The sequence below is a fragment of the Panthera leo genome, chromosome D3 (genome assembly GCF_018350215.1).
Source record: "Panthera leo isolate Ple1 chromosome D3, P.leo_Ple1_pat1.1, whole genome shotgun sequence".
In the NCBI taxonomy this organism is placed as follows: Eukaryota; Metazoa; Chordata; class Mammalia; order Carnivora; family Felidae; genus Panthera; species Panthera leo.
Genome location: NC_056690.1, coordinates 81,123,193 through 81,148,368, shown reverse-complemented (window position 1 = coordinate 81,148,368; position 25,176 = coordinate 81,123,193). Strand labels below are relative to the sequence as shown.

Below are 25,176 nucleotides of genomic sequence, written 5' to 3'. Positions count from 1 at the left end.
TACTGACTAGCCATCCACAGTAACTAAAGCCACAGTCTGGAAACGTGCATGTCATGGCAGCGAGAGCACTGGGTTGCTTTAGTTCTGTTTCCCAAAGGTTTCCCAAAGGCATTAACTCCTTTCCCCTTCCCACTATCACATCGGACAAACGGAAAAGTTCCTTACTCTCTCATTGGCTCCCTTAAAAGTCCCCTCGGGTTTGAGGCCCCCGGTTGTCAGACACCCAAGACCTTGCCAACTCAGCGTTCACTGCCAGTCACTGGTCTAACCACCAACCAAGCGACTGGGTGGGTGTCCTGCTTAAAGTGAAAGTGGGCTTTTAGTAAAATCCTGCCTCCCCCCCGAGGTGCTGCGCTTCAGCTGCTACAGGTCTGCAATCCCTTCTCCAACACTCCAAAATTTCCAAAAGTTCTGAAAACACAGTCTTCATAAGCTGCTGGCACACTCATTTGGTGGCAAAACCTGGTACTTACGGGCTGCTCAGAGTCTGTCTACCCAGCTTGTGTGAATATGTATGGGTTGTGGCAAAGATATTAAGGTGTTGATTTATAGGGTGCTGTCCCAGACTCTATCAGTGGAGTTCCGAAACACATAGTATGTGCAACAGGTTAGCTTTCTAAAATCCCAAAAAGTCAGAGTTTGAGGAAAACACTGGTACCACCGGTGAGCATAAGGAGCTGTGGACCGACAGTAGCCTGAACGTGTGCCCAAGTTCCAGCAGGGCTAGGAAAGTTTTGTGGATCCCGTGTACCAGTTTCTTTAGTCTTTCGGGGAAGTAAGAATGTCTGGAACATTCTGGTGTTCCCAGAATTCTGATCCCAGTGAAGGAAGGTAAAGCTCTAAAATCCTCCAGATCCCCCTTCCAGGGATTTTCTTTGTGAAAGACTGTATTCCTGCCAACAACCTGAGATAATTTGACAAATAATGAATACATATATTTCCTCCAGAGTAACTCCTCTTCATTAAAAGCATTGTGTCTTATGGGGAGGAGGTGAAGGGAGAACAAAACAAAGAATTGGAAAAGAAGGGTCTGTTGGTATGAGGGCTACACAGGTCAAGTACCAGCAGCTTCCAGATCCAGCAATATTAACAATTTATTGTATTTAGAAAGTGTTTCTTTGGATGCAGAGTTTACAGAAAAGTCAGGTGGGACTTAACCTGGGCTTTTGCCACTTAAGGGGAACAGAACTTGCCAAAGAAAATGATGTTTCGCGTTTTGTTGTGCCTGACGATGTAAATAAATGGGTGGTCGGCATTGAATTCATCCTTGTGTTGCAGGATTCGTGACCCTGGCACCTCCATGGAATCCCCACCATCTTCAGTTATTTCTAAGCACACTCTGTGAACAACATTGGAGAGGGCCACTCCCTTGGTCTCTGACATTCCAGAGAAATCAGATGTATTCTCATTAAAGATATTTTTCAGCCCTAGATTTTCCAGACTAGCTTTGGGATCAACAATCTTTTCCACCTTAAATTTTGGAATGGAGAGTTTGACTTTGGCATTGGCCATGGTGCTGGGATTAGTCCACTGCAAGAGCGTCTCTGAGTTGAGTTGTTGTTCAACCTGAAGGACCAAAGGGAAAGGAAATTATTTTTTTATTCCCAGATGTGAAAGATCCAGCCTGATTGGCAACAGAAAGTGCCATCGTGAGTCCAGTTCTGAAGCAGTGCCCTCGGACCACCGAAAATGGAATCAACCCTGCGGTCTGGGTGTGGGACTGGTTTCTCGTATCAAAGATGCACCCAGCCACCCAGCACTGCTCTCCTCCCCGCCATGCTCCGACCACAGTCCCCTTGCCCTGAAATGTCTCAGGCTGTTTCTTTCAAGTCATAGAGTAGAAATGGATGTGTGGCCGATGATGTTGCATAAATAAGAGTAAAATAAACATAAAACTAGGAGGGCTTTTATACATACTATTGCTTGAATGCTTGTTTTAATTTCTCCTCTAGGAAATCCAGAATATTCGGGTACTTGGCCTGGCATCAAAAGTAACTCAAATCAAATCTAAAGTTACTCTTTGTAAAATGAGTTACTCTTTGTTAAGCTGTCTATGGTCATTCTCTAAGACCGGGGGTGATGAATGCATCCCTTTCAGTTGGTTATTTTAAAAATGAGAGCTATGCCATGACACGTGAAATGGTTGAGTCACAAAATTCTTCACTGAGCAAATCTGAAATTGCTCCTTGCCCTCCCAACCCCTCACTGGCTGGAGAAGAAACAAGAATACAACTGAGAATGGGAGTACCTTGACCGTATTATCATGGGACAATCCTGCACTGAAGTTATTCACATGAAACTCATAAAAATCAGTAACATGGCAAGGTCACAGACTGGTCACAAGTCTGTTTGTTTTGTGTTTAGTGGGGGAAGGTACCGTTGGATTCTCTTGTTCATCTATGATAATCTGGTTTTCAATGACTACTGTTTTTATTTATGGCACATTATTAGAACCGAAAGATTGCCATAAGTAACTAGAGTTTTTCAGCCAAAAGGTATATTCTCTTGCCCATTTATTATCTGAGAATGAAGAGAGGGAAGAATATTCATTCATAATTCAAAAAGACTAGTCAGAAGGGGGGAAAAAAGTTTTTTCCCCTCCTCCATTATATATGTGTTATGGGTCAAATTGTGCCCCCTCCCCGCAAAAAACTAAATTTTTATATTGAAGTCTTAACCCACGGTGTCTTAGAATGTGACCTTACGGGGAAACAGAATCCTTGTAGGTGTCATTACTTAAGACGAAGTCATTAGGATGGGCCCTGACTTAATATGACCAGTGTCCTTATAAAAAGGAAAATTTTGGACACAGATACACACGCATACAGGGAGGAAGCCACGTGAAGACAGAGGCAGAGATTGAAGTGACACATGTATAAGCCAAGGGACACCAAAGATTGGCGGCCAATCTCCAGAAGCTAAGGGGGGAGGCATAGAACAGAGTCTCCTTCACAACCCTCAGCAGGAACCAACACCTGAGCTCAGATTTCTAGCCTCTGGAACTGTGAGAGAATAGATTCTTGTTTAAGCTACTCAGTTTGTGGTACTTATTATGGTGGCCCCTGGAGAAGAACACAAAGCGTGTTCTTGAATTTCTCTGAGGCTCAAAAGTTCGGTTTCTCCCATTCTGTACTTTAATCAGAAAAAAAAAAAAAAATGGTATGAGGGTCTTTCACGTAAGTAAGGTAAAGTGTAAAACAGCTGAATAACAACAGCGAGAGAAGAGGAGATAGGGCATGGAGTGGAGTGAAAAAGAAAATGCACAGTGAATGTGAATAAAAGAATAATGAAGGCCAGGGACGCCTGGGTGGCTCAGTCCCTTAAGCGTCCGACTCTTGGTTTTGGCTCAGGTCACAATCTCACGGTTTGATCATGGGTTTCAGCCCCACATCAGGGCTTGGGATTCTCTGTCTCCCTCTCTCTCTGCCCCTCCCCTGCTCGAGCTCTAAATAAATAAATAAATAAACAAACAAACATGAAGGAAAAAGAGTAACGAAGGCCAGTGATAGATAAAGCGTAATGACCATTAAAGCAGCAGGTAGGACGGACATGGACTGAGACCACTCCCTGGAAAGCCAGGGCGTAACCGAGGCATGACTGGAAATGAAGCAGGTGACCTCTGGGGTCCTCAACGAGCCTGTCCTTCTCCCTGGCCAAGGGCCGAGGTCTCGGTGGAGGGGAGCTAGGGAGCTGGGAAAACGGGGCCGAGGGGGGAGCAGGTGGCCCTGGGTGGCTGGATGGGGCTGCCAGAGCAGAGGGGGAGCAAAAGCATCCTTCACAAGGAGATGAACCTCTACTGCTATCTACACCTCGTGCCTCTAATAACCTCCATAAAGGATGAAGCATAATAAAATCTCCTCTGGGTGTACGCATTAAAAGAGCTTTTCCGGACCCATAGAAGGTACAACACAAAGTGAACCCTAAAGCAGGCTGCAGACTTTATGAATAATGTGTGGACAACTGGTTCTTCGGTTGTTTAACAGATGTACCACACTAACGCAAGATGCTAATAATAGGCACTCGGGGCTAGATTAAGAACACAGATTCCAACTTCCTGGGCTCCAATTCTGATTCTACGTGCCACCGATGAGTTAGGTGACCACAGACTTGTCACTTCCCCTGCTGTGCCTCAGGTCCCTCAGTCAACAAGAGCACCGTGACAGCTTCTAATAAATAGATAGGCCTGTCCCAAGAAGTCGAGGAGAAGGCGTACGTGGGGACCTCCCAGCTCCTGGCTCGTCACGAGTGCCAAATACATGCTGGCCGTTTTCGTATGAAAGACAAAGGCCCAGAAAGGACCACGAAACCCTTGGAGACGACCGAGCAAGTGATGTGTAAGGCAGGGCAGCGTCACAGCCACACGCAGTGCCCTCCACAAGGCTCCTTGTCACAAAGGGTGGCACCTTTGTGTTGAACACCCCCCCTCCCTCCTCACCTTCTCCAGGCCCGTGGACTCATCCTCCACATCCTTGGGGAGCAGAATAAGCAGGCTGAGGTGTTTGTTTTGAAAGGGAAGCTCTATGACCTTACAATTGATACCATCAATGTTGCCCATACAGAACGTGGCGTCCATATTCATCATCTGCACCGGTTTGGTCTCTGTCTGTAAGAGGAGAAGAAATTCGGATCACTTGCTTTTCGATTCACACAAGCATAAATACACACACCCGCACGCACACGCACACACGCACGTTTGTTCTTGTTATAGTTTCAGACCATTGTGGTGTAATCATCCATCCGCTGGGATCCCAACTGTACTGGACCCAGACCATCACCGACTGTCCCCGGACGAGCAGTGACTTCCTCTGAAAAGCCATTCACATGCCTTATCATTCCAATATATTTCGGGAACTATACGTAATACGGCACTTATACAAAACATTGAAAATAAGACAGTAAGACTGAAAACAGAGGCAGACTTTGACTTAGTCTTTATAGATGCTCATAATTGCCAGCTCTTTATTCCTGGTGGAGTGGACTTGAAAATAAATTCGAGGGCAAACCACATAGCTACTTAGGCAGCGTTTGCTGATCGAATACATATGAGGGAACACTCAGCACACAGCAAGACACAAATCACATTTGTTTGGTCCTCTGTTCTCCTTTGTTTCTAATCCCCCTCTCCCTGTACGGCCGCCTACTCTGATCTGAGCTGTGAAGAAGTCTGGATTTGAGATAAGAACCTGGGGTTTCAGTCTCAAATGTGACATAAACAGATGCTGTGATCTTAAGGGAATCACTTCACTTCTTGGACCTCAGTTTCCTTGTCAGTAGCAGGAGGGAATTGGACATTTCAGAATGGTCGTTACCTCTGGGGAGGAACCTTGAGACAGGGAAGGAGGGGCTACCCAGGGGAAGTGCTATTGTTGCTGTATTTTTTTTTTTTTCTTTAAAAGATCTGAAATAGAGGCGCCTGGGTGGCTCAGTCGGTTAAGCGTCTGACTTTGACTTCGGCTCAGGTCACGATCTCGAGGTTTGTGAGTTCGAGCCCTGCATGGGGCTCTGTGCTGACAGCTCGGAGCCTGGAGCCTGCTTTGGATTCTGTGCCTCCCTGTTTCTCTGTCCCACCCCTGCTCACGCTCTGGGTCTCCGTGTCTCTCAATAATAAATAAACGTTAAAAAAAATTTAAAGATCTAAAATAAATACAGAAAAATATAAAGATTGGCAAAGCTGACTGTTGAGTACATTGGAGTTTGTTTTATTATTTTCTAGAATACTCTACATGTTTAAAATATTTCATAATTTCTTAAATGAGACTATTAAGTAACCAAATTATCTCTTAAGTCGCTTCTAGTTCCAATGCATTCCACACTCCTCCAAAAGGGTCTTGGTGCCCAGGTTTTTCTCTCTGGGCAGCATCCCAGGCCCTTCCTTCTCTCTGTCGCCACTGATATCTGACTGTGTCTCTGCTACTGACATGACTGATTCTCTGAAGGAAAATTAGTTCATACTAAAGAGTAAGAGACTGACACTAAATTACTGTAGCTTATTATTTCGATCTATACCTCCCTCAGGATATTTGCCTGTTAACTAGATCTCTTTTAGGGGAGATTTTCTTTTCTTTTTTTTTTTTTTTTTTTTAATTTTTTTTTTCAACGTTTATTTATTTTTGGGACAGAGAGAGACAGAGCATGAACGGGGGAGGGACAGAGAGAGAGGGAGACACAGAATCGGAAACAGGCTCCAGGCTCTGAGCCATCAGCCCAGAGCCTGATGCGGGGCTCGAACTCACGGACCGTGAGATCGTGACCTGGCTGAAGTCGGACGCTTAACCGACTGCGCCACCCAGGCGCCCCTCTTTTAGGGGAGATTTTAAACTTCATATCAGGCCTGGGAGATAATATTTCAGTAAAACTTATATCTGGGATCTTCAAACAGTAAACTGAATTTCCCCCAACACCTCTCAGCAGAGCTAGACTGTACTAATTTTAGTTTTTGTAATACCTCTATTTCAATACTTGTCACATGGTTAGAAATGTTTGTTTATGTGACTGTTTCCCACACACACACACCCCTCACCCTAACTAGACTACAGTCAAAGCAGAAACCGTGTCTTATGATCTTGATATATCCCATCACGTAGTAGTTGCTCACTAAATATTTGGTCAATAAATAATTAAAGACTTCCATTCTAGGTACAACCAGAAATAGAATTAAGATAGAAAAGCACACTACTTTTGAAATTTACTGCTAATGCTTCCATTTATTTCTCTTAAAGATGCTCTAGATTTGTCTAAAACTCTCCATCAAGTTAGACGGCTAGTCATCCGAATTTGCATATAGTTGTGGCCACCAAATACAGTCGTCTATTTCATTTATCAGCACCGAAGATGGATACAATAATTCCGTTTTCTAGAATATAAATCGAGAGACATATCTTCTGAACACATGACTAAATACAGACTCTTCCAAAAAACGTGTGTGTGTGTTCACCTTGTCCGAACAGGCACTATTTACACCTTTCATAATATAACTTCCTCAATTTAGTCTACCCTTAAAGAAGACACCATGGGACAGGAGAAAAGATTTATTTAGTAAAACCTGTGAAAAAGTTCAGAGGCTGACAAAAGTAATGCAACGGAAACAAAGGAAAAGTCCGCATTCAAAAGGAGGGCGTATCCCCACGTAGCCTGGAGCAGTGTTTTCCTGCTTGGTTAGAGGCCACGCTGAAAAATCAGTGACATTTCAAATCTTGGGTGAACTCTTCTAGAGTCTGAGTCTCCAGGATCTGACACCTCCCAGCTTTATGATTTAATGACAGTAAAGGAGTCCCCCGCACTCCCCCTCCCTTCCGCCCATGAACACTTTCTTAAATATAAAAACTACACCTCTGGGTGCAGTGGGGGCGTGCTCACTGACTATTACAAGAGGGGATTATGGTTCTTTGCCCACCCCTCCCCTCCCAACCATTGGTCTCAGGAAAGGCACACTACCTCCTATGCCTCAATTTTCCATAATTTTTCAGATCTGTACTTGGGAGCCTTTGACACGCGGCCTTACGTACCTTGTTGATTCTGAAAGGGCATTCTCTGGTTTCGGATTCAGGAAATTTCTTCATCCACTTTCCAACGAAGTAGGCAGCATTAACCACAAGGATTTGGGTCTGGTCACTGACACTGCTGTCAGACAAAATGTTCTCAAAGCGGCCTGCAAACAATTGTAGGAAACCACAGATTGCACAGGGTTATTCTTCAACACCACATCTGGGATCCACACCGCATCCGCTCCCTGGGTATTTGTCACGGCTGGAGCCACCCATGCAAGGTTCGATCGATGGCCCGGAATGCCTCACAAGGGTTCCTTCCTCTCCTTTCATCCTGTTGCGAGAAGACTTACCGAAGAGATCTGGCGGCAGGGGTGGGGCGGGCAGAAAGCAGAGGGGAAGGGAGGGAGAAGAACAGGAAGAACAGGAAGAAGAAAAACACGAGCTACCCCTTTTGAATGCCTTGTGTGGGGCAGTGTGCTAGAGATTTCCTATGCACGATATCGTGTATTTCTCCCCATTTTACAGATGAGGACGCTGAGACTTGCTGTTAAGTCACTTACCCAAGATGACACATGAGCAAGGAGGGATTCGGGATTCAAATGAGTCTTTTGGACTGCAAAGCCTGTGCTCTGGGATGAAAATGCACGAGTGTAATTTTAGCCCTTTCACGTGTGTTCCCTCACAATGATCCTGTAAGGCCAGGATCTTCCGCCGCATTTTATACTTGAGGAACCTGGGACTCGGAAAGGCCAAGCAGCCTTCCTCGTGCCCACAGCTGGAAAGCAGATCCGCACAGAACCAAGCTGCACTCTTGGCCAAACAGCGTGGCACCCTCCCCTCCCCCACCCAAAGATTACATTGCTGCAGACACCTGTTTGTGTCAAGGTCGGCACTGTAATTACCGCAGAGATCAAGCTCCCAACAGCCACAACAGTTCAGTGGTGATAATGCCTTGATAGAGCAAAGTCCTCACATTTGAATAGTACTGACATGTTTTGCAAGGGATTCTCACTGACCTAATCCCTCGGATTGTCACCTCTCCGCTCAGGACCCGCTTCGTGGACCTGTGGCGGTGTGTGTGCAGGGCCCTGTACTGGCTTCATGCTCCCCTGTCACCACCTTAAAATGCGTAATACCTTTTTTAATAAGGAGCCCCGCATTTTCAGTCCCGCCAACATCACATGATGTGCCGAATCTGTAATCATGTCAAGGAAGGAACTTAAAGACCAGAGAAGAAGGGGAACCAGCAGGTGGTCATTTCAACCGAAACCTCGAATTTCTGATTCTAAACTCAGAGGACTTTTCACTAAGCTACCTTCTCCCATAAAAACCTTAAATTTGTGAAGGTCTTTTAAAGGCCCTTGGGGAGCAAAATACAATTATATGGCAATTCTAGAAGCAAAACAATCACACAGCGATTTAAACGGAGCTGCTTTTGCTTATAAACTTTTAAATTGTGCGCGGCCTGGTGTTACTTATACCTGTTTTTTCTTTACATATGAAGGCAATGAAAAGGTCATTTCAAGGACATATATATGTGTATGAATATGCACGTGTGTCCACGCATAGCTATGGCTACCATATATTACCTTCGCTATCTTGTATTATCCGTTAACCTCTATTATCTAACCTGATTCTCACAACAACCGTGTAAAAATTAACCAAGTAACATATGCCCCATTTTACAGTTCAGTAAACTGAGGTTCTCTAGCCAAGTAACTCAGTGCAAAGCGGCAGTGTCTGGATTTGAACCTGGATTTGAACCTGGGTCTTACATGACTCTGAGACCACGTTCTCTCCATGGCCTCACTCTGCAGTTACAGCGTGGAACCTGTCATTCCTGAGTCAGCGGCACGACAGGACCCCTCTGGCCATTCCTACAGGAAGCGTGTACAACACAACACAAACATGTCCCCGGGAAGGGACACATGGACACTGACCGGCACTCAGACTCATCCCAGCTCCAATTCCTATCCGGGGAGGACGACTCACCATGGAGGTGGGGTGGGGCGGGGAGGGTCGGTTGCAGGAGGAGAGCACTGAGCCAGGGGCAGGACCAGGCAGATACTGCGGAAGAGACCCTGAGGCTAGCAGAGGTCAGACCAGCACTGGGAGTGGTGGATCTGAGGACGAGTTTCCTCCTCAGTTCGCTTTGTTTTGTTTTTTCTGGACGTGTGTTTGATTGCCTAGGAGCTTTTGTCCTTTTTTCCTTCAAAAAATTTGCAGAATTTTTGAGCCGAAGGTGGCCGCAGGGATTAAGTTAAAGCCCAAGCCCTTCGTCTCCGCATCGAGAAACTGGCCAGTGAGTGGCCCAAAGCCACGCTCTGTTGGAGGCAGGGCTGGGGCTCCAGGAGGACCAGCCAGCAGCAACCTGGGGAGCACAGCAAAGTGGACTGGAACTGAAGCACCAGGAATTCCTGCCAAGCCTCAGATGACGAGGGTGTCGACACGCCCAGGAGTCACGTGGTTGACATGTCTGGCATTTCAAGGGCAAGAATTTAGCCTGTCTACCGAAAGCATCCAAGGAAGCCTCCACATATTCAGTCCTCTGCTTAGCAGAAAGAGTCAAGAGAAGGCGGTGTCCAAGTAAGTAAAAGATACTTGCCGTCGGTGAGGTCCTTGATGGACTGGTTGATCTGACTTTTCGTCTCTTCCAATTTATCTTTGAAGTCAACGGTTTCCATTTCCTTCGCGTAGGGTCTCTTTGTAGAGCTGATGAACTCCTGAAAAACGTCCAGCTCATAAAGTCACAAAATACCTGAACTCTGCAGCCAAACCATCGTGCCCTTCCACGATTCCAACTAAATTGGGGTTTGTAAAATGTCCAGGTGGGTGGATACCCTTTCAGCATCTGTAAATACTATAAATGGAGGCTTGGTGTGGAAATCAATGAAATGCCCTTCGTATAAAGTGTTTCATTTCTTCAATTCTAAGACAATAGCTATTATCAAATGCCTCTCTCAGTGTAGTAGCAGCTTTGGAGGAAAGAAAGAAACATTACGCTACACGAGAGTTACAATATGAATTCCAACTTAGAAACATTAAAGGGCATATTATATAGATATAGATATAGATATAGATATCTTAGAACAGAAGAAATGTACAGAAAAGAGAACTCTGTGAGCAGAAAACTCTTACTCACTGAAATTCATACCAACTCTAGAGATTTCTTGCTACTGAAAGTGGAGCTCAAGGACCAAGAGCCACAGCATCACCTGGGATCTTAATAGAAATGCAAATTCTTGGGGCGCCTGGGTGGCTCAGTTGATTAAACATCTGACTTTGGTTCAGGTCGTGATCTCAAGGTTCCAGGGTTTGAACCCCGCATGGGACTCTCTGCTGACAGACCAGAGCCTGGAGGCTGCTTCAGATTCTGTGTCTCCCTCTCTCTCTGCCCCTCCCCCCCCCCACTCTGTCTCTCTCTCAAAAATAAATAAATGGTAAAAAAAATTAAAAAAAAAAAAAAAAAGAAATGCAGGCTCTCAGGCCCCACCCCAGACCTACTGAACCAGAATGTGCATTTTAACAAGATTCCCGAGGGACTCTTCTCACATTTAAGTTTGAAACACGGCTCCGTAGTGAACGCGGCAGGGGTTCTATTGTTAAAAATGCCAAACCCCAAGACCCATCCCTGTTGAGTGATCTGAGGCCAGGAATTAGCACTTTTCACAAACATCCAGGTAGTTCTGAGGCAGGCAGCCCCCCTCAGGCCACGCGTTCCTTTGTTCTATTAGTGGTGCATTTGCAAGTGATGTACACCCAACAGAAGGATGGAAAAAATTTCTTTAAACTTCAAAAATTTCTTTAAACCGGCTTTGAAAAAATCTCTTTCAACTCCAAACTCAAGTTTGGTTGAAATAATTCAAAATGTTGAACGGAAGTTCAACCAAATGAAACATATCTGATTAAACGTCCTAAGCACAGGGGGCCCCTTGAATTTCTTCACAGCAGCGACAGCCTCAGCCACTTTGCATCTGTGAACTACAACCCAACCTTGGGACTGCGTGTTGCCGTTGACTGAGAGCACTGGGGCCACCCCAAAACATCAGAGCCTCACCAAGATAAAGACACCTCCACTGTCCTCACTGCTGGCACAAAATGTATTCAGCATCTCCCTAAGGACCACCTGGGGAGCTTTCAAAAAACTGTCCATGCTCGGACCCCAGCTCACATCTCAGTATTTTTTTTTTTTTTTTAATTCTCTGGGTGATTGTTAGCAGAAAAGAAGGCTGTGTATATATGTCTTCAAGCAATAAGAATAAAGTTACAACATGGGGCGCCTGGGTGGCTCAGTGGGTCAAGCATTGACTTCGGCTCAGCTCGTGATCTCATGGTTCACGAGTTTGAGCCCCGAGTCAGGCTCTGGGCTGACAGCTCAGCTCAGAGCCTGGAGCCTGCTTCAGATTCTGTGTCTCCCTCTCTCTCTGCCCCTCCCCGACTCGTGCTCTGTCTCTCTCTCTCCCTCTCAAAAAAATGAATAAACATTAAAAAAAATTTTTTTAAGAATAAAGTCACAACAATATCTAGTGATGGATGTCCTCAAAAGATCTCAACCAGAAAGACAGCTACAGTAGCAATTAGTAAAACTATGGTAAGCTATTTAACTGGCAGTCTACCTTTTAGATTTGGAAAGCTTGCAGTTTTGACCAGGCAACCACAAACCGAATCAATTCTTTATTGTTAGAGAAAGAACGTCTATGTGGTAGTCTAGAATGCTGGCTACGTGTTTCAAATACAGACTTGAAAAATATTGTGATATACTCTGGGATCAAATTTAAGGATACTACAGTATACTTTATATGATTCCTTCAAGAAACAGCTAAAAGTAAATACCTAGAGCTACCTTGTACAGATACCCACGCGACCAGCCGAGTAAAACAAACAAAACCAATTTGTGATGGATGAAAACTATTAATTCATACAGTTGTTATTTTTCTCATTGATTTGGGAAACATCAAGAGAATATTGTATGCAGAAACAGATGAGGCGGAGAACTTTAGAGAACTCAAAATGTTCATCCAGGTCATTTGCCCTGCTGTTTAAGGAGAACCTTAGCTGACCCAATGGTCACAGATATTAAAAAAGGAGAATTCCATACATTCCCTTACCCCCTCACCTCCCCCCTTAACTAAGCCCCCCACTACTTTCTCAGGGCACACAGTCTCTCCCTGGCTGTCCTGTCTGCCCCTCCTGGCGGTGTATCAATAAACTTCTATCTCCTTTGTTCTGTCTCAGGGCCCTCCCCACCCCCCACCCCCACCCCCACCCCCGCCACCCTCTATCCGATTGGGCCACACCACACTTGGCGCCCCCGCATCTGATCAAGAGACCCCACACTCCCCACCAGGACTGATTTATTTTAATAAGCTTCAAATCATCAATGAGCATCTTAGAAGTGGATTTCGCTGAAAACAAAGTGGTGGGTGTAACCGCGTGAAAATGCCACTCCTGGTAAAGAGTCGAATGGTGTGAATTGCTTTAACCCACTTACTGTAGAAGGATTCAGAGATTTGTCTACGTAGAGTCGTTTGATCAGTTTCAGGGAGTAAAAGGAACTAAGTTTGTTCACATCCGATGTCACTGTTTGAAATCCAAAGGGTACATCTTTGATGTTTCCAAAATGAAGGACCTGTGAAGAGAAAACAATCCATCATCCACGAAGCTTTGTCTCTTCCCGCTGCAATGGATACAGGACCATGGTCAGCCGCCTCGGGGGAGCAGTATCTTCCTGCTCAACTGTCCTCATAAAGCAAGGCTTCTCGACCTGAGAGTCATTGACATCTGGGGCGGGATGATTCTTGGGGGTGTGTGGGGGTGCAGTCCTGGGTACTGTAGGATGCTTAGCGGCAGACTAACTGCCAGTAGCACTCCTTCCTCCATTTGTGACACCAAAAATGTCTGCGGGCCTTGCCAGATGTCCCTGGGATGAGAGGGAGAGGAACCGTCCCCAGCTGAGAAACACTGCCATAATGATACTCTTCTCTTTACTCAACTATTGGGGGGATTTTGCCCTTTGCTCAAAACGATGCCTCTGAGGCTCAGACCAAGGCCTTTCTAAACATGGGAAAGAGTGAAGCTGGGGTATAATTTCTATCCAATTTATTTATTACTTTTTTGATATTTACATATTTATGTATTTATTTATTTTTGAAAGAGAGAGAGAGAGAGAGTGCACGCGCATGTACGCACAAGTTGGGGAGGGGCAGAGAGAGGGGGAGAGAGGATCCCAAGCAGGGATTCAACGCTGTCAGTGCAGAGCCCTACATGGGGTTCGAACCCGCAAACGGCAAGATCGTGACCTGAGCCGAAATCAAGAGTCAGACACTCAAGCAACCGAGCCACCCACGCGCCCCCCTTCTATCTAGTTTAGACGCACGCAAAGGGAGATTAACACCAAGAGAGACCATCACTAGGCAGATGTCAGATTCGGGGATAGAGGGTCTCTAGCAAGGTCTATGTGACCCCATCAGTTGCTCCAACAAGTTGCTCTAACCGTGAGCTGCTGCATCACTGGGGGTAGGGTCAGCACAAGTGGTGGCTGCCCTGGGTGGGCTACAGTCAGACACCCTTGCCTTGGAATCCCAGCCTGTACCCGCCAGAAACGTGATCTTGCCCAGCCCTTCAGAGCTTCCCTTTCCCCTCTGTAAAATGGACTGAGAACACCTACTTTTTGGCGTTGCTATGATCATTGCAGACATTATATGGAAACCATCTAAAACATCACATCGAAACCTTAACGATGAGGCGCGCCTGGGTGGCTCAGTCGGTTAACCTCCTGACTTCGGCTCAGGTCACGATCCACGGTTCGTGAGTTCGAGCCCCACGTCCGGCTCTGTGGTGACAGCTCGGAACCCGGAGCCTGCTGTGGATTCACTGTCTCCCTGTCTCTCTGTCCCTCCCCGCTTATACTCTGTCTCTCAAAATAAATAAACATTTAAAAATAATTTAAAAGGGGCGCGTGGGTGGCTCAGTCGGTTGAGCGCCCGACTTCGGCTCAGGTCATGATCTCACAGTTTGTGAGTTCGAGCCCCGTGTCGGGCTCTGTGCTGGCAGCTCAGAGCCTGGAGCCTGCTTGGGATTCTGCGTCTCCCTCTCTCTCTGCCCCTTCCCCACTCATGCTCTGTCTCTCTCTGTCTCTAAAAAATGAATAAACATTAAAAAAAATTTTTTTAATAAATAAATAAAAATAATTTTAAAAGAAAAGAAAAGAAACCTTAATGATGAAATTAGGAAGTGGGGTTCATGAGCAAACGGCTAAGAATTCTTGAGACATTTTTGGTGCAAAAAGGTAATTTTAATATAGCACAGGGACAGGACTTGTGGGGAGAAAGAGCTGCGCTGGGGTTGTGAAGGACTGATTGTATACTTTTAAGTTCGTGGTGGGAAGGAGAATAGAGATAAAGTAAGTTTCTAAGGATTTTGAAGCAAGGCTTTCAGGACCTTGTGGGGCTTAGGTGCCATTAAGATAAAGTTACTTTTAGTTTTTAATGACATATAAACATTGAGGCAGCCATGAGTCCCTGAGGAAGGTCACACTCTGGAGGTTTCAGGTGTCAGTGGGCTGCAAGCTGTAAGGAAATTTAATTTAAGCTACGTGTCTCTTGCCTTTGTTTCCCTAGTCAGTTAGTAGTTATTCTTACAGTTATATTCTAAGCTACTTAAAACCACGATGCTATCTTCTGGAAGAAGTCCCCTTCTATTTTGTTCCTAACTTTTCTTTCATTCCAACAGATAGCCCAGCAGCTCTTGTGTTTCATGGTGCCCCAAAACGATGTCTGCATAAGGTGATTCTCTCCTGACTCTTAAGTCATAATAACTGCCCTGACACCACACCCTAGGTAATGTCACTAAATGGGCACATTGTGCCTGTGACTCACAAAGCCTCAGTACTGCAGGGTTAGATGTCTGATCCAAGGCAGTACATAGCTCTCCTGCCTAATGACAGGTAAAAAGACCAAAAAATTAAAGAACCCAGGTCACCATTACTGAGAGAACCATTGTAGGTACTGAAAAGAGCTTTATTATTATTACTAAGAGCAGACCCACCACCAGGAAGGTCTCTTTACCATCCCTTCTCTAGTGGGAGACAAGGAAGGTAAAAGGGGGTAGGAATGGAGGGATGGGGGGTGAGGAACCAAGGACGGAGACAGCTTTTCTCCACAACTGAAGTTTCTTTTCCAAGCCTCACTCAATTTCAAGTGTAAATTGTTCATCCTGACCAAAATAATACTTTGTGGGTCTTACTTTGTAGGGATTTATGGATATAAGAAGAGGTCCCTAGTTTTGAAATGCTTGTGAGTTGATGGAAGAGAAGATTCTACTGAACATAAAACCATCAACCTAAGAAGATAACGGAATGGAATTAGGAGCACATCCACCTACGATCCAAAAGGGGACAAAACTTCCAGGCATAAAATAAATAATTCATGGGAATGTAATGTACAGCATGAGGACTGTAGTTAATAACACTGTATTATATACTTGAAAGTTGCTGAGGGAGTAGATCTCAAAAGTTCTCCTACAAGAAAAAAAAAAGAATTTGTAACAATGTAGAGTGAGAGATGTCAACTAGACTTATCGTGGCGATCATTTCCAATATATGCAGATATCAAGTCATTATATGGTACATCTAGAACGAATATGTTGTATGTCAATTATATAACAGTTGAAAAGAATGATAACCTAAAATAAAGGTAAGTGAGCAAATATGAAACGTAGCAAGATAGAGAAGATCACTCCATTTGGAGGTCTAAGAATTTTACAAAGCTAGATGGTCAGCCATAGCCAAAAAGAAACTCAAACAACAACAAAAAAAGAAAATACACGCACATATACATATAACTATATGCATATGTGGGGGAGGGTCGACATCAGTTCATTGCATTCTTCTTAAATAGGATACTCAAGCCCCGGGGAGTATTCTGGAACGTAAGTAAGCACAGCGCATCTGCTTCTTTATCCCTGTTACTTGAAGGCAGAAAAAATTTTAAGTTATTTCTATACCAACATAAGCACAGATCGATTTATCTGATATGGACATATTATAGGGTAGAATATATCACAGAGTAGAATGAAGTTGAGCCTGCATCTTGAAATAAAGCATGATGCCATAAATAAACACGCACTGGACAGGGTATCTGCAGTGGCACATTTAACAAACACCATCTTGAATGATTTTCACAAAGTATCAGACAGACTCGCCAAAGGCTACTCGTTAGTGTAAATATTGTGATTGCCTAGCAAGCAGGTCCCCAGGTTGTCCATCACAACATGGTACTTGTAAATGTGGGTCGCAGGACAGATTAACGACACACTTAAAGATAGATTAAGACGATGCGAGAAATGGCATATCTCTCAATCCTGAGGAATTTTCTCCAAGAGCCCCCATTCATTTTCCTGAGGCACCGCCTCTGTGTTCTGGTAAGTCTGTTCCCACCGAAAGCAGAAACAAGGTATGGAGCTTACCTGTCCAATTTCATTTGCTGTGTCGCCTTTGGTGCCTACTTGAGCAAGTGACAGAGAGGTGGAGAGACAGATCGGAGAGAAGAGGACATTGCCCGCTGGCTCCTTTTCACACAGTTGTTTGAACAGGTCAACTGCAAAAGCCGAATTTGCCAGTTGTAGAGCGTCCATTGTGGGCCTGCAGCAAAGGACAAGGACAAGGATGAGGTTATTTCTAAAGCGTCTTTGAGGTGTTCTCAACGGCAGTCTGCCAATGCAACGGGATTCTATTCAAACAAAGTAACGGTCTTGGGTAGAAGAGAGGAAGGAACTTTCAGTAAATGCAATCTGAAAAGCCAATGGTGAAGAAACTTCTGGGAAAATGTCCTAAGGTCTGAACAGTCCAGCACATGGGATCCTCTGTGTGTCCAGCTCTGCCCAGAATCTCCAGATTCAGGCCTACTCGGCCACAAAGGCCATCCTCAGGAGCCTGCACACCTCTTCCTCAGCAGGTGGACGGAACAGTTGACGGCACTGATCAAAATCAGTCGGTCTTAAGGGCACCCGTGTGGTTCAGTCGGTTGAGCCTCCCACTTTGGCTCAGGTCACGATCTCACAGTTTGTGAGTTCGAGCCCCGCATTGGGATCTCTGCGGCCAGCACAGAGCCTACTTTAGATCCTCTGTCCCCCTCTCTCTCCTCCCCTCATCCACTGGCTCTCTCTCTCCCTCTCTCAAAAATAAATCAAAAAATCAGAGCAGTTTGGTATGGTTCAATTTAATATTTAGTAAGTGTTACAGGTTGAATAGTGTCTCCCTAAAGGATATGTTGAGGTCGTGAGGGTGGCCCTAATCCAATATGACCAAGGTCCTTGTAAAAACAGGAGAAAAGACACTGAGACAGACGTGCACAAAGGGAAGATGGTGTGAACGCACCCATGGGGAAGGCCGCATGACAACAGAGGTAGAGAGTGAACTGGCGTTTCTACAAGCCAAGGAACACCAAAGATCACTGGCAACACCAGAGCCTAAGAGAAAAACGTGGAACAGACTCTCCCCTACGGCTTGCAGAGAGAGCAGGGCCCCGCGGGTACCTTGATTTCAGGCCCCTCCAGACGGTGGGAGAATAAATTTCTATTGGTTTAAGCCACGCAATTGGTGGTACTTTGTCATAACAGCTCTAGGAGACTCATACAGTCAGTCATGCCTTAGTAGGCCACCTAGAACACAGCAATAGTTAATAAATACAGCTGTTAATGTTTTTGTTGTTAGTACACACCTACAGTGTGGAAGACACTACACAAAGTATTAGAAGGATCAACTGAGTCCCTCCTCTTCTGAGCCTGCCATCTCTGGGGGCAGATACGTAGGCAAGTAAGGGGAATGTGCGGCTGCCCGTGCCGTGCGAGTGGTGTGACAAATCATATAGGAGTTAACGAAAAGAGAGAGAAGGTGGGTTCAGCTAAAAATACGGGGCCCGGGGAATTGGAGACAACAGCAAGCGGGCACCTAGTCCTGTCTGAGGACTCTTATTCTCCTGTAGGTTCTCTAAGTCCCTGAGACCCTTTCGGTGGGTCTGTGAGGTCAAAACCACTTTCAGGGGCACCTGGCTGGCTCCGTCGGTGGGGAATGCAACTCTTGATCTCGGAGTCGAGGTCGAGCCCCTCGAGGGGCACGGAGATTTTTTTAACGTCATAAAAGTTTTTAGACATTGTTTGTCTTTCCATTGTCAATCTGTCACAAATATGCAGCAGAGTTTCCAGAGTCTGCGTGATGTGTCTTCTATTAAACCAAATATTAAAGAGATTTGAGGAAATGAAGAGACAGTGTTACTTTTCTTTCTGCACCTCTTTTCCTTTAGAAAACAGTGGTTTTTCATAGAAATAGGTTATTCGTGTTAATATGTAAGGGTCACGTGATTGGTATCTTCAATAAATGAGTAACTATTTTAAAATTTCTCCAGTTTTAATTTCTGATTTGGTCAATACCAATAGATATAATTGACATCAAAAAAAAAGAAAGGAAAAGAAAAGAAAAACAACTCTTTGGGATCCTTGGTAATTTTTAAGAGGTCAAAGGCATCTTGGAATTGAAAAGTTTGAGAACTGTTATTCTAAGAAAAGGTCGACCTTTCTGTTCAATCCAGTCATTACTGACCAAGCCTGAAGGCACCTAACTGAAGGAGTCAGGGCATAACACTTTCTTGAACAGAACTGGGCTACATAGACTCTTCAGCCCTTGCCTGAGCCCAGGATAGGAATCCGCCTTTTATGGGACATGTGGCTTGTGTGCAAGATGGATTCGAGAAGGTTATAATGTATCTCAGAGTCTATAAAAGCAAATCCATTACCAAAAAGAATGTTTTGTTGACCCATTCATGCTCGCTGGTCATCTCCAATGACTTCTTCCTCCTTTGTTTTATGTTCCCAATAAGAACAGCTAAGTGAACTTAGGTCATTGTTCTGAAAACCTACCACAAGGTAACCTTAAATCTTACATTTCTTTGGGGCCCGAGACCTTCTCCTCTCTCTGGGGCGGGATCTGCTCGGGATGACTGTGCACTCCCAGGCAAAGCCGCCCAACATCAAGGGTACGGAGGGCAATGAGACAGAAATGGAAGCACACAGGGTGTTTTGACCAGTACGTCCACCACGAAGAAATTAAAAGAAACTTCACAAAAGGTTTGGGGGATCTCTGTAACAGACTTTCAGGACTTGAAGTCTGGCTTTCTCCAACAGCAAATTTAACACGGATGGGGCTGAGTTCATCAACGACTAAAATTCAACATGAGTCATTTCTCCATCAAATAAAGATGCCTATATGAGCTATTTCTTCACCAAAGAGAGAGGCCTAAAACCCAAGCCACTGAAAACTTCTCGAAGCTTTTACAACTTGAGGCCTGATCACATCAATAATAAGATGAAAACATACCAACTCTGCTTGAACAAACATCAGTAGTCCTTCCCAGCATGTACTTCCTACCCTTCAAGAAGAGAAATTAGAATAATTTTGCGTAATCGATACAAACTTTACTTTTAAAGTTTGATTTCCTCTGTGTATTCAAGGCCTTGGAGTAATCCGCTCAGGGAATTCTGACTGCAAACACCTAGAAGCGGATCAAAGGGTAAGGAAATGTTCATTTTACCACATTGTTCAAGTGAAGCACTCTTCATTCATCCTTTAAAGCATCTGAAGGTAAATTTAGTCTAAATGGTTCCATGCGATACAAGATAATGGTGGTTTTTAGGACAGCGGATTACACAATCCAGTTAACACTGTGTTGCAATTCAAGGCTTGGATTTCCAGTCCCTGATGGAAAATGTAAATCAGTGCACGTCTATCAGCTGATGCTTTCCCGACAGGGGCAGACCCTCCCTTTCAAGAGTCTGTTCCTTTGCATGAAAGTCCTCAGTGTAGGCGTCCAAACAGGTGTGCCTTCTTATCTGTGTGCTGACTGACTCCTTTCTCAGAAAATTCTCCCGCGAGTCAGGGAAGGTCCTACGGCCTTAATATCTGAGGTCCTAGAGATAACAATATTGTTGGATGCCTGACGAAGGAAGCAGAAAATGGGTGCACACGGAAATCTGTGTAGAGGCAAGCAATCACCAAGCAAGTAATCCAGCAGATATCGCATGGCAGACCTCATCACCTGCTTGGTGATTAATACCAGCAGATCTAAAAACACTTAAAGCCGATCTGGTCTGAGGTGGTTCCAAGGGATGACTTTGGCCACAGCCCATCGCCACCTCAAGGTGCTGCAAGACAAAGCATGCAAAAAAAATCCCAGCAACATAGCAATACAAGCCCAGGAAAATGCATCCGGTCTTACACGGGCCATTTTGTGCAGCTAATGCTATACAAATTATGGGTCCAAGAGTAGAGGTTAGCAAGTCCTCCATCATAATTGTACATGCCTAATGACCTGTGTTCAGAGTGCGAAAAATCACTGCAGGTTTTTTTTTATTTGTTTTACTTTTCACTTGGTCACAGAGAGAACTTCTGTCCTTTTCATGAAAACCCTCTGACAATTATAACAAAAAAGAATTTCCATTACAGCTCCAACGTAGGAAACGCTACATGTTTTAGTCACTTAAATGTTTCAAAGGCACTTTTATTTTAACCAGAGAAAAGTGAGATGGAAACGTAAGGCACAAGTACAGACGCAACAAACAAAAACCTGTAAGAACGTATTGCAAAGTCGCCCGCTGTTTGCGTTATGTCCTAAAATCGTAAACCTTGAAAGTGGAGCCAGATCTTGGAATGGATCTAGTCTGGCTCCTCCTGTTCATGTCCCAGTGAGGAAAGTGAAGTGGGCAGAGATGAAGTGATTGTCCCAGGCCACCCACACAGGGAGGTGAAAGTGGCAAAACCAGACTTTCATTTCCACCAGCTGCCAGCCGGGTACTCCCGACCACACCTCATCATAATCGTGTCTTGGCTGGTATGTGTTCTCTCGAGTGTCTTCGGAGCTCCAAAAATTCTACACATCCTGAATTACCCCTTTAGAGATACCGAGAGACTTTGCGTATTTTTTTAAATCAACACAAAACTTTGTTTCCCGTTTTTGAAGAAGTTCTTGTTCTCTCTCTGCTATTTACATCGAAAGCTATTAATTTGATATTGCTCTCATCTGATAAGTATGGCCTGAGCACCTAATTTGTGCCAGGCACTGAGCTAGACATTAAGGAACCACAGGGGAATACACACTTGGTTCCTGCCTCTGAAGAGCTGTCGTGTGGCCTCACACGTGTGATAGTGCGATTAGTGTTTGGACGGGGGCACAAGTTACTTGTGGGGGGCACAAGTACTTCGGGAGAGGCAGTTCACTCATAGAAAAATCTCAGTGAGGGGTGCCTGGATGGCTCCGTCGGTTAAGCGGCCGACTTCAGCTCAGGTCACGATCTCATGGTCTGTGAGTTCGAGCCCCGCGTTGGGCTCTGTGCTGACGGCTCAGGGCCTGGAGCCTGCTTCAGATTCTGTGTCTCCCTCTCTCTGACCCTCCCTCGTTCATGCTCTGTCTCCCTCTGTCTCAAAAATAAATAAACGTTAAAAAAAAATTTTTTTTTAAAAAGAAACATCTCAGTGAGGTCTCCTCAGAATCAGTTCCATCCAAGTAAGTCCCACCAAAGACGGGTCCTAAAGGATAAGTAGGAGATAGTCATGCAAAAGTGTGTGCCAGAGAGAACAGACCCAATTCAGAGAGTGCAGGTGACTCCCAAATGAGAGCAGGCACATGTACTAGGATGTAAGCTGGGTCACTGAGCTCAGTTCTCTAGACCTAGAGCTGGTCACTGGCCCCTGCATAAAGATTCCTAAAGGTTCTTTTTTTAAATTTTTGTTAATGTTTATTCATTTTTGAGAGAGACAGGGAGACAGAGAGACAGAACATGAGCGGGGGAGGAGCAAAGACGATGGAGACAGAATCTGAAGCAGGCTCTGGGGATCTGAGCTGTCGGCACAGAGACCAACACGGGGTTTGAACCCACAACCCGTGAGATCACAACCTGAGCCCAAGTCAGACACTTAATAGCCGACTGAGCCACCCAGGAACCCCAAGATTCCTAAAGTTTTTAATGCATCCAAGCCAATGGTCCTCAAACTTTTCATCTGTTGACCATCTGGCTGAGATAAAGACCTTATGGGCAGGTCGACCATATGTCCCGTTTTGCCTGGGACAGTCCTGGTTTATCTGTGTTGTCCTAACATTAGCAAGAGTGCCCCTTTCCCTCTCAAACATGCTGTATTTGAACCAGATAAGTTCACTCTACCAACAGACCCATTCTTCTATGCACAAATGCATGTGCACACACACACACACGCACACACACACACACAGCTATGTACATAAGCTTTTTCATTCCTTACCAACTAACTTTTCACTGTGTCAGGTTATTGTGGAAATCATTTAGCCTAGCCTGCCTCAGTTTACAGATGAAGAAAAATGTGGTGAATAAAAAACCTCTAAGTATTCAGTATAGCCAGTCCCTAGGCAATGTGTTGAGAAACCTTGCCTCTAATAATAATAACTACAGTGGAGAATGCCTAAAACCCCAGTCTCTGCTGTCTGCACTCCCGAGAAGAAAAAGTCAGAGCCGGATTAAGAAAATAGGAGTTCTTGCAGCTTCTGCAGGGTGAAAGAGTTATCATGAGGATTAAACAAAGCCATGAAATGAGTAGATGCATGTGAAAAGTGCTTCGTTAGCAGGAAAGGAGAACGCAGCTATTAGTAATAAGGCCAATGGCTTGATTGCCAGTGGCAGGGGTGCTGCTGTGCTCAGATACTCTGTTTGGAAGCCTGATCTTGACCCCTGAGCCTTCCCACTGCTGCTTAACACTAGAGTCAGGCTTGCCACACCAGAATGACCAAAATTGCTCTGACTGCATACTTTCAAAGTCAAGCAGAGGGATCGAAGGGACAGAATTGAAAGCATTAGGAAGCGAAGAAATAAACCGGCTGAGTCATCTGGACAATGCCTTTCTTCGGGCGGCTGCCATCTCTCCACCCGTCAAGGAACCCACCCAACTTGCACAGACTGGTGAGGACTGAGATTTGGGACACACCCGATTCTATTCGAAACCTCTTTGGTGACGTTGGGGTGAAAAAGTTAAGGGTGCCTGTGGAGTCGTGGAAAAGTCTACAAGCTATGAGTTTGAAGGCCCGCAATCTACTTCATCTCCCCACTTAGAAGTCGCGTGACTGCGGACACCGCTTTGCCTCTGCGAACCTCCACTCCTCATCCACAAGCAAAGGGCCGAGCTGTGGTCTGGCTAAACCCCTCAGCTCCGCAAAATCGTGTGTAATCTGATTACGAGCCAACTGAACAGCCTGGCTTGTTAAATTGATCTTTAGTATGATACACTTAAAGAAACCACAAAAACCATAGTGTGTATCAGGAAGAAACCATGAACCAGCCCATTTGAAAGAACACACACTGGAGGGACGCCTGGGTGGCTCAGTCAGTGAAACGCCCGACTCTTGATTTCGGCTCAAGTCATGATCTCATGGTCGTGGGTTTGAGCCCTGTGTCAGGCTCCATGGAGCCTACTTAGGATTCTCTCTGTCCCTCCCTCTCTCTGCCCCTCCCCTGCTCTCACACGCACATGCTCTCTCTCTCTCCCCCTCTCAAAAATAAAGAAACGTTAAAAAAAAAAAAAGAACATATATTTGAAATATGTAAATTGTTTCAACTGTCCTGAAACCCATAAACAGGGAGGGAGAATAGTCTCCGCCCGGAAGAATGTGGTTGCTGGTAAAGTGAACAGTGACTGGTTGCATTAAATTGTCAAAAAGAAGAGTGGTTCCAAAACTGAACTCTCACCCAACCAGGAAGGTGGGCCAGACTCTCAAACGCCTTCGCAGTCTCTCCGGTTTTCAGCACCTGGCCCTTCCTGAAATTAGTGTCACAAAATCCATTCTGAATTCCCAGGCACGGCTGAAGATGTCCTCAGGAATACTTTCTCCTGCGGGAATCACTGTTGCGCTGCCCGCCCCCCCACCACCACCCGAACCCCCTAGCCAGGTTACGTCTTCACAGTTGGATGTGATCTTGCTCCCTACCTGGCATTCCTGGTTCCCGAAGGACCCAGAGCTCAAAGTGCCGCCCACGTGGCGACACTACAGCCCACAGCCTATCCTTGACAGTAACCATCATGGCGACCGACTCCACCATCTTGAAACAGCTCAAATAATTATTGCGTTTCAAGAATCTCCCTGAAAAATCGCCCTGCTCCCGCGCTTTGCTCACCTGGAGTCACAGTTATCCCGGAAAACGCACAGCAAGGGAAAAGGAACACGAGAGCCTCCCAAGGACCTTGATGTAGGAGCAACCCTCTGTGGGGCAGAGGCAGGGCTGGCTCCCCTGAGCAGGCACCACTCCCTTGTGACCACTCCCAGCCTGCGCTCCCGGCTCTTACTCATGCCTCTTGGCAGCAGGTCCATGACTGGAAAAAAAAATGATTCAGGTTGAAGTTGCTGTTGTCTGCACAGCCTCCAAAGGCCTCCAACATGCTCGGGCAGGAAGGGCTTCGGTGGATCCTGCCTTGGGCTAAATATGCACATACATTCATCAGGGCAACCCTGATAGGCCACGTGGGACCGGAAGGTGAAATATGATATGAAATAGAAGGAATATGTGACTGTCGTAATGATTCAGACTTCTCAAATAGGGTGGTGCCCGAAAAGCTCCCTAACCCCCACCTTTCCACGTAAACTGGGGCAGCTCTCTCTGCTAGGTGCGAAAGAGGTACTCC

At 45.4% G+C, this 25,176-nt stretch overlaps 1 protein-coding gene and 1 long non-coding RNA gene across 2 annotated transcripts; one reads left to right on the top strand and one right to left on the bottom strand.

The window, feature by feature from the left end:
- Window positions 1–1,029: 1,029 nt before the first annotated feature.
- On the bottom strand, window positions 1,030–24,938 carry SERPINB5 (serpin family B member 5). Its single transcript, XM_042911186.1, has 7 exons — window positions 24,672–24,938; window positions 16,953–17,127; window positions 12,979–13,116; window positions 10,093–10,210; window positions 7,506–7,648; window positions 4,436–4,603; window positions 1,030–1,566 (listed from the first exon to the last, which is right to left on the bottom strand). The coding sequence occupies exons 1-7, from the start codon at window positions 24,863–24,865 to the stop codon at window positions 1,174–1,176; spliced, it is 1,329 nt and encodes a 442-aa protein (XP_042767120.1). The 5' UTR covers window positions 24,866–24,938; the 3' UTR covers window positions 1,030–1,173.
- Window positions 15,354–15,931, top strand: LOC122204006. The gene is made up of 2 exons (XR_006195433.1): window positions 15,354–15,432; window positions 15,739–15,931. It is a non-coding gene; the product is annotated as an uncharacterized LOC122204006 (long non-coding RNA).
- Window positions 24,939–25,176: the final 238 nt, after the last annotated feature.

Bases quoted from the DNA above. Each gene is read 5' to 3' on its own strand.
- SERPINB5 (XM_042911186.1), bottom strand. From the start codon at position 24,865: ATGGACCTGCTGCCAAGAGGCATGAGTAAGAGCCGGGAGCGCAGGCTG. The intron at 17,128-24,671 runs GTGAGCAAAGCG...CCTTTGCTGCAG, and splicing joins CGGGATAACTGTGACTCCAG to GCCCACAATGGACGCTCTAC. The intron at 1,567-4,435 runs GTGAGGAGGGAG...TTGGTCCTTCAG, and splicing joins AGTCCACGGGCCTGGAGAAG to GTTGAACAACAACTCAACTC.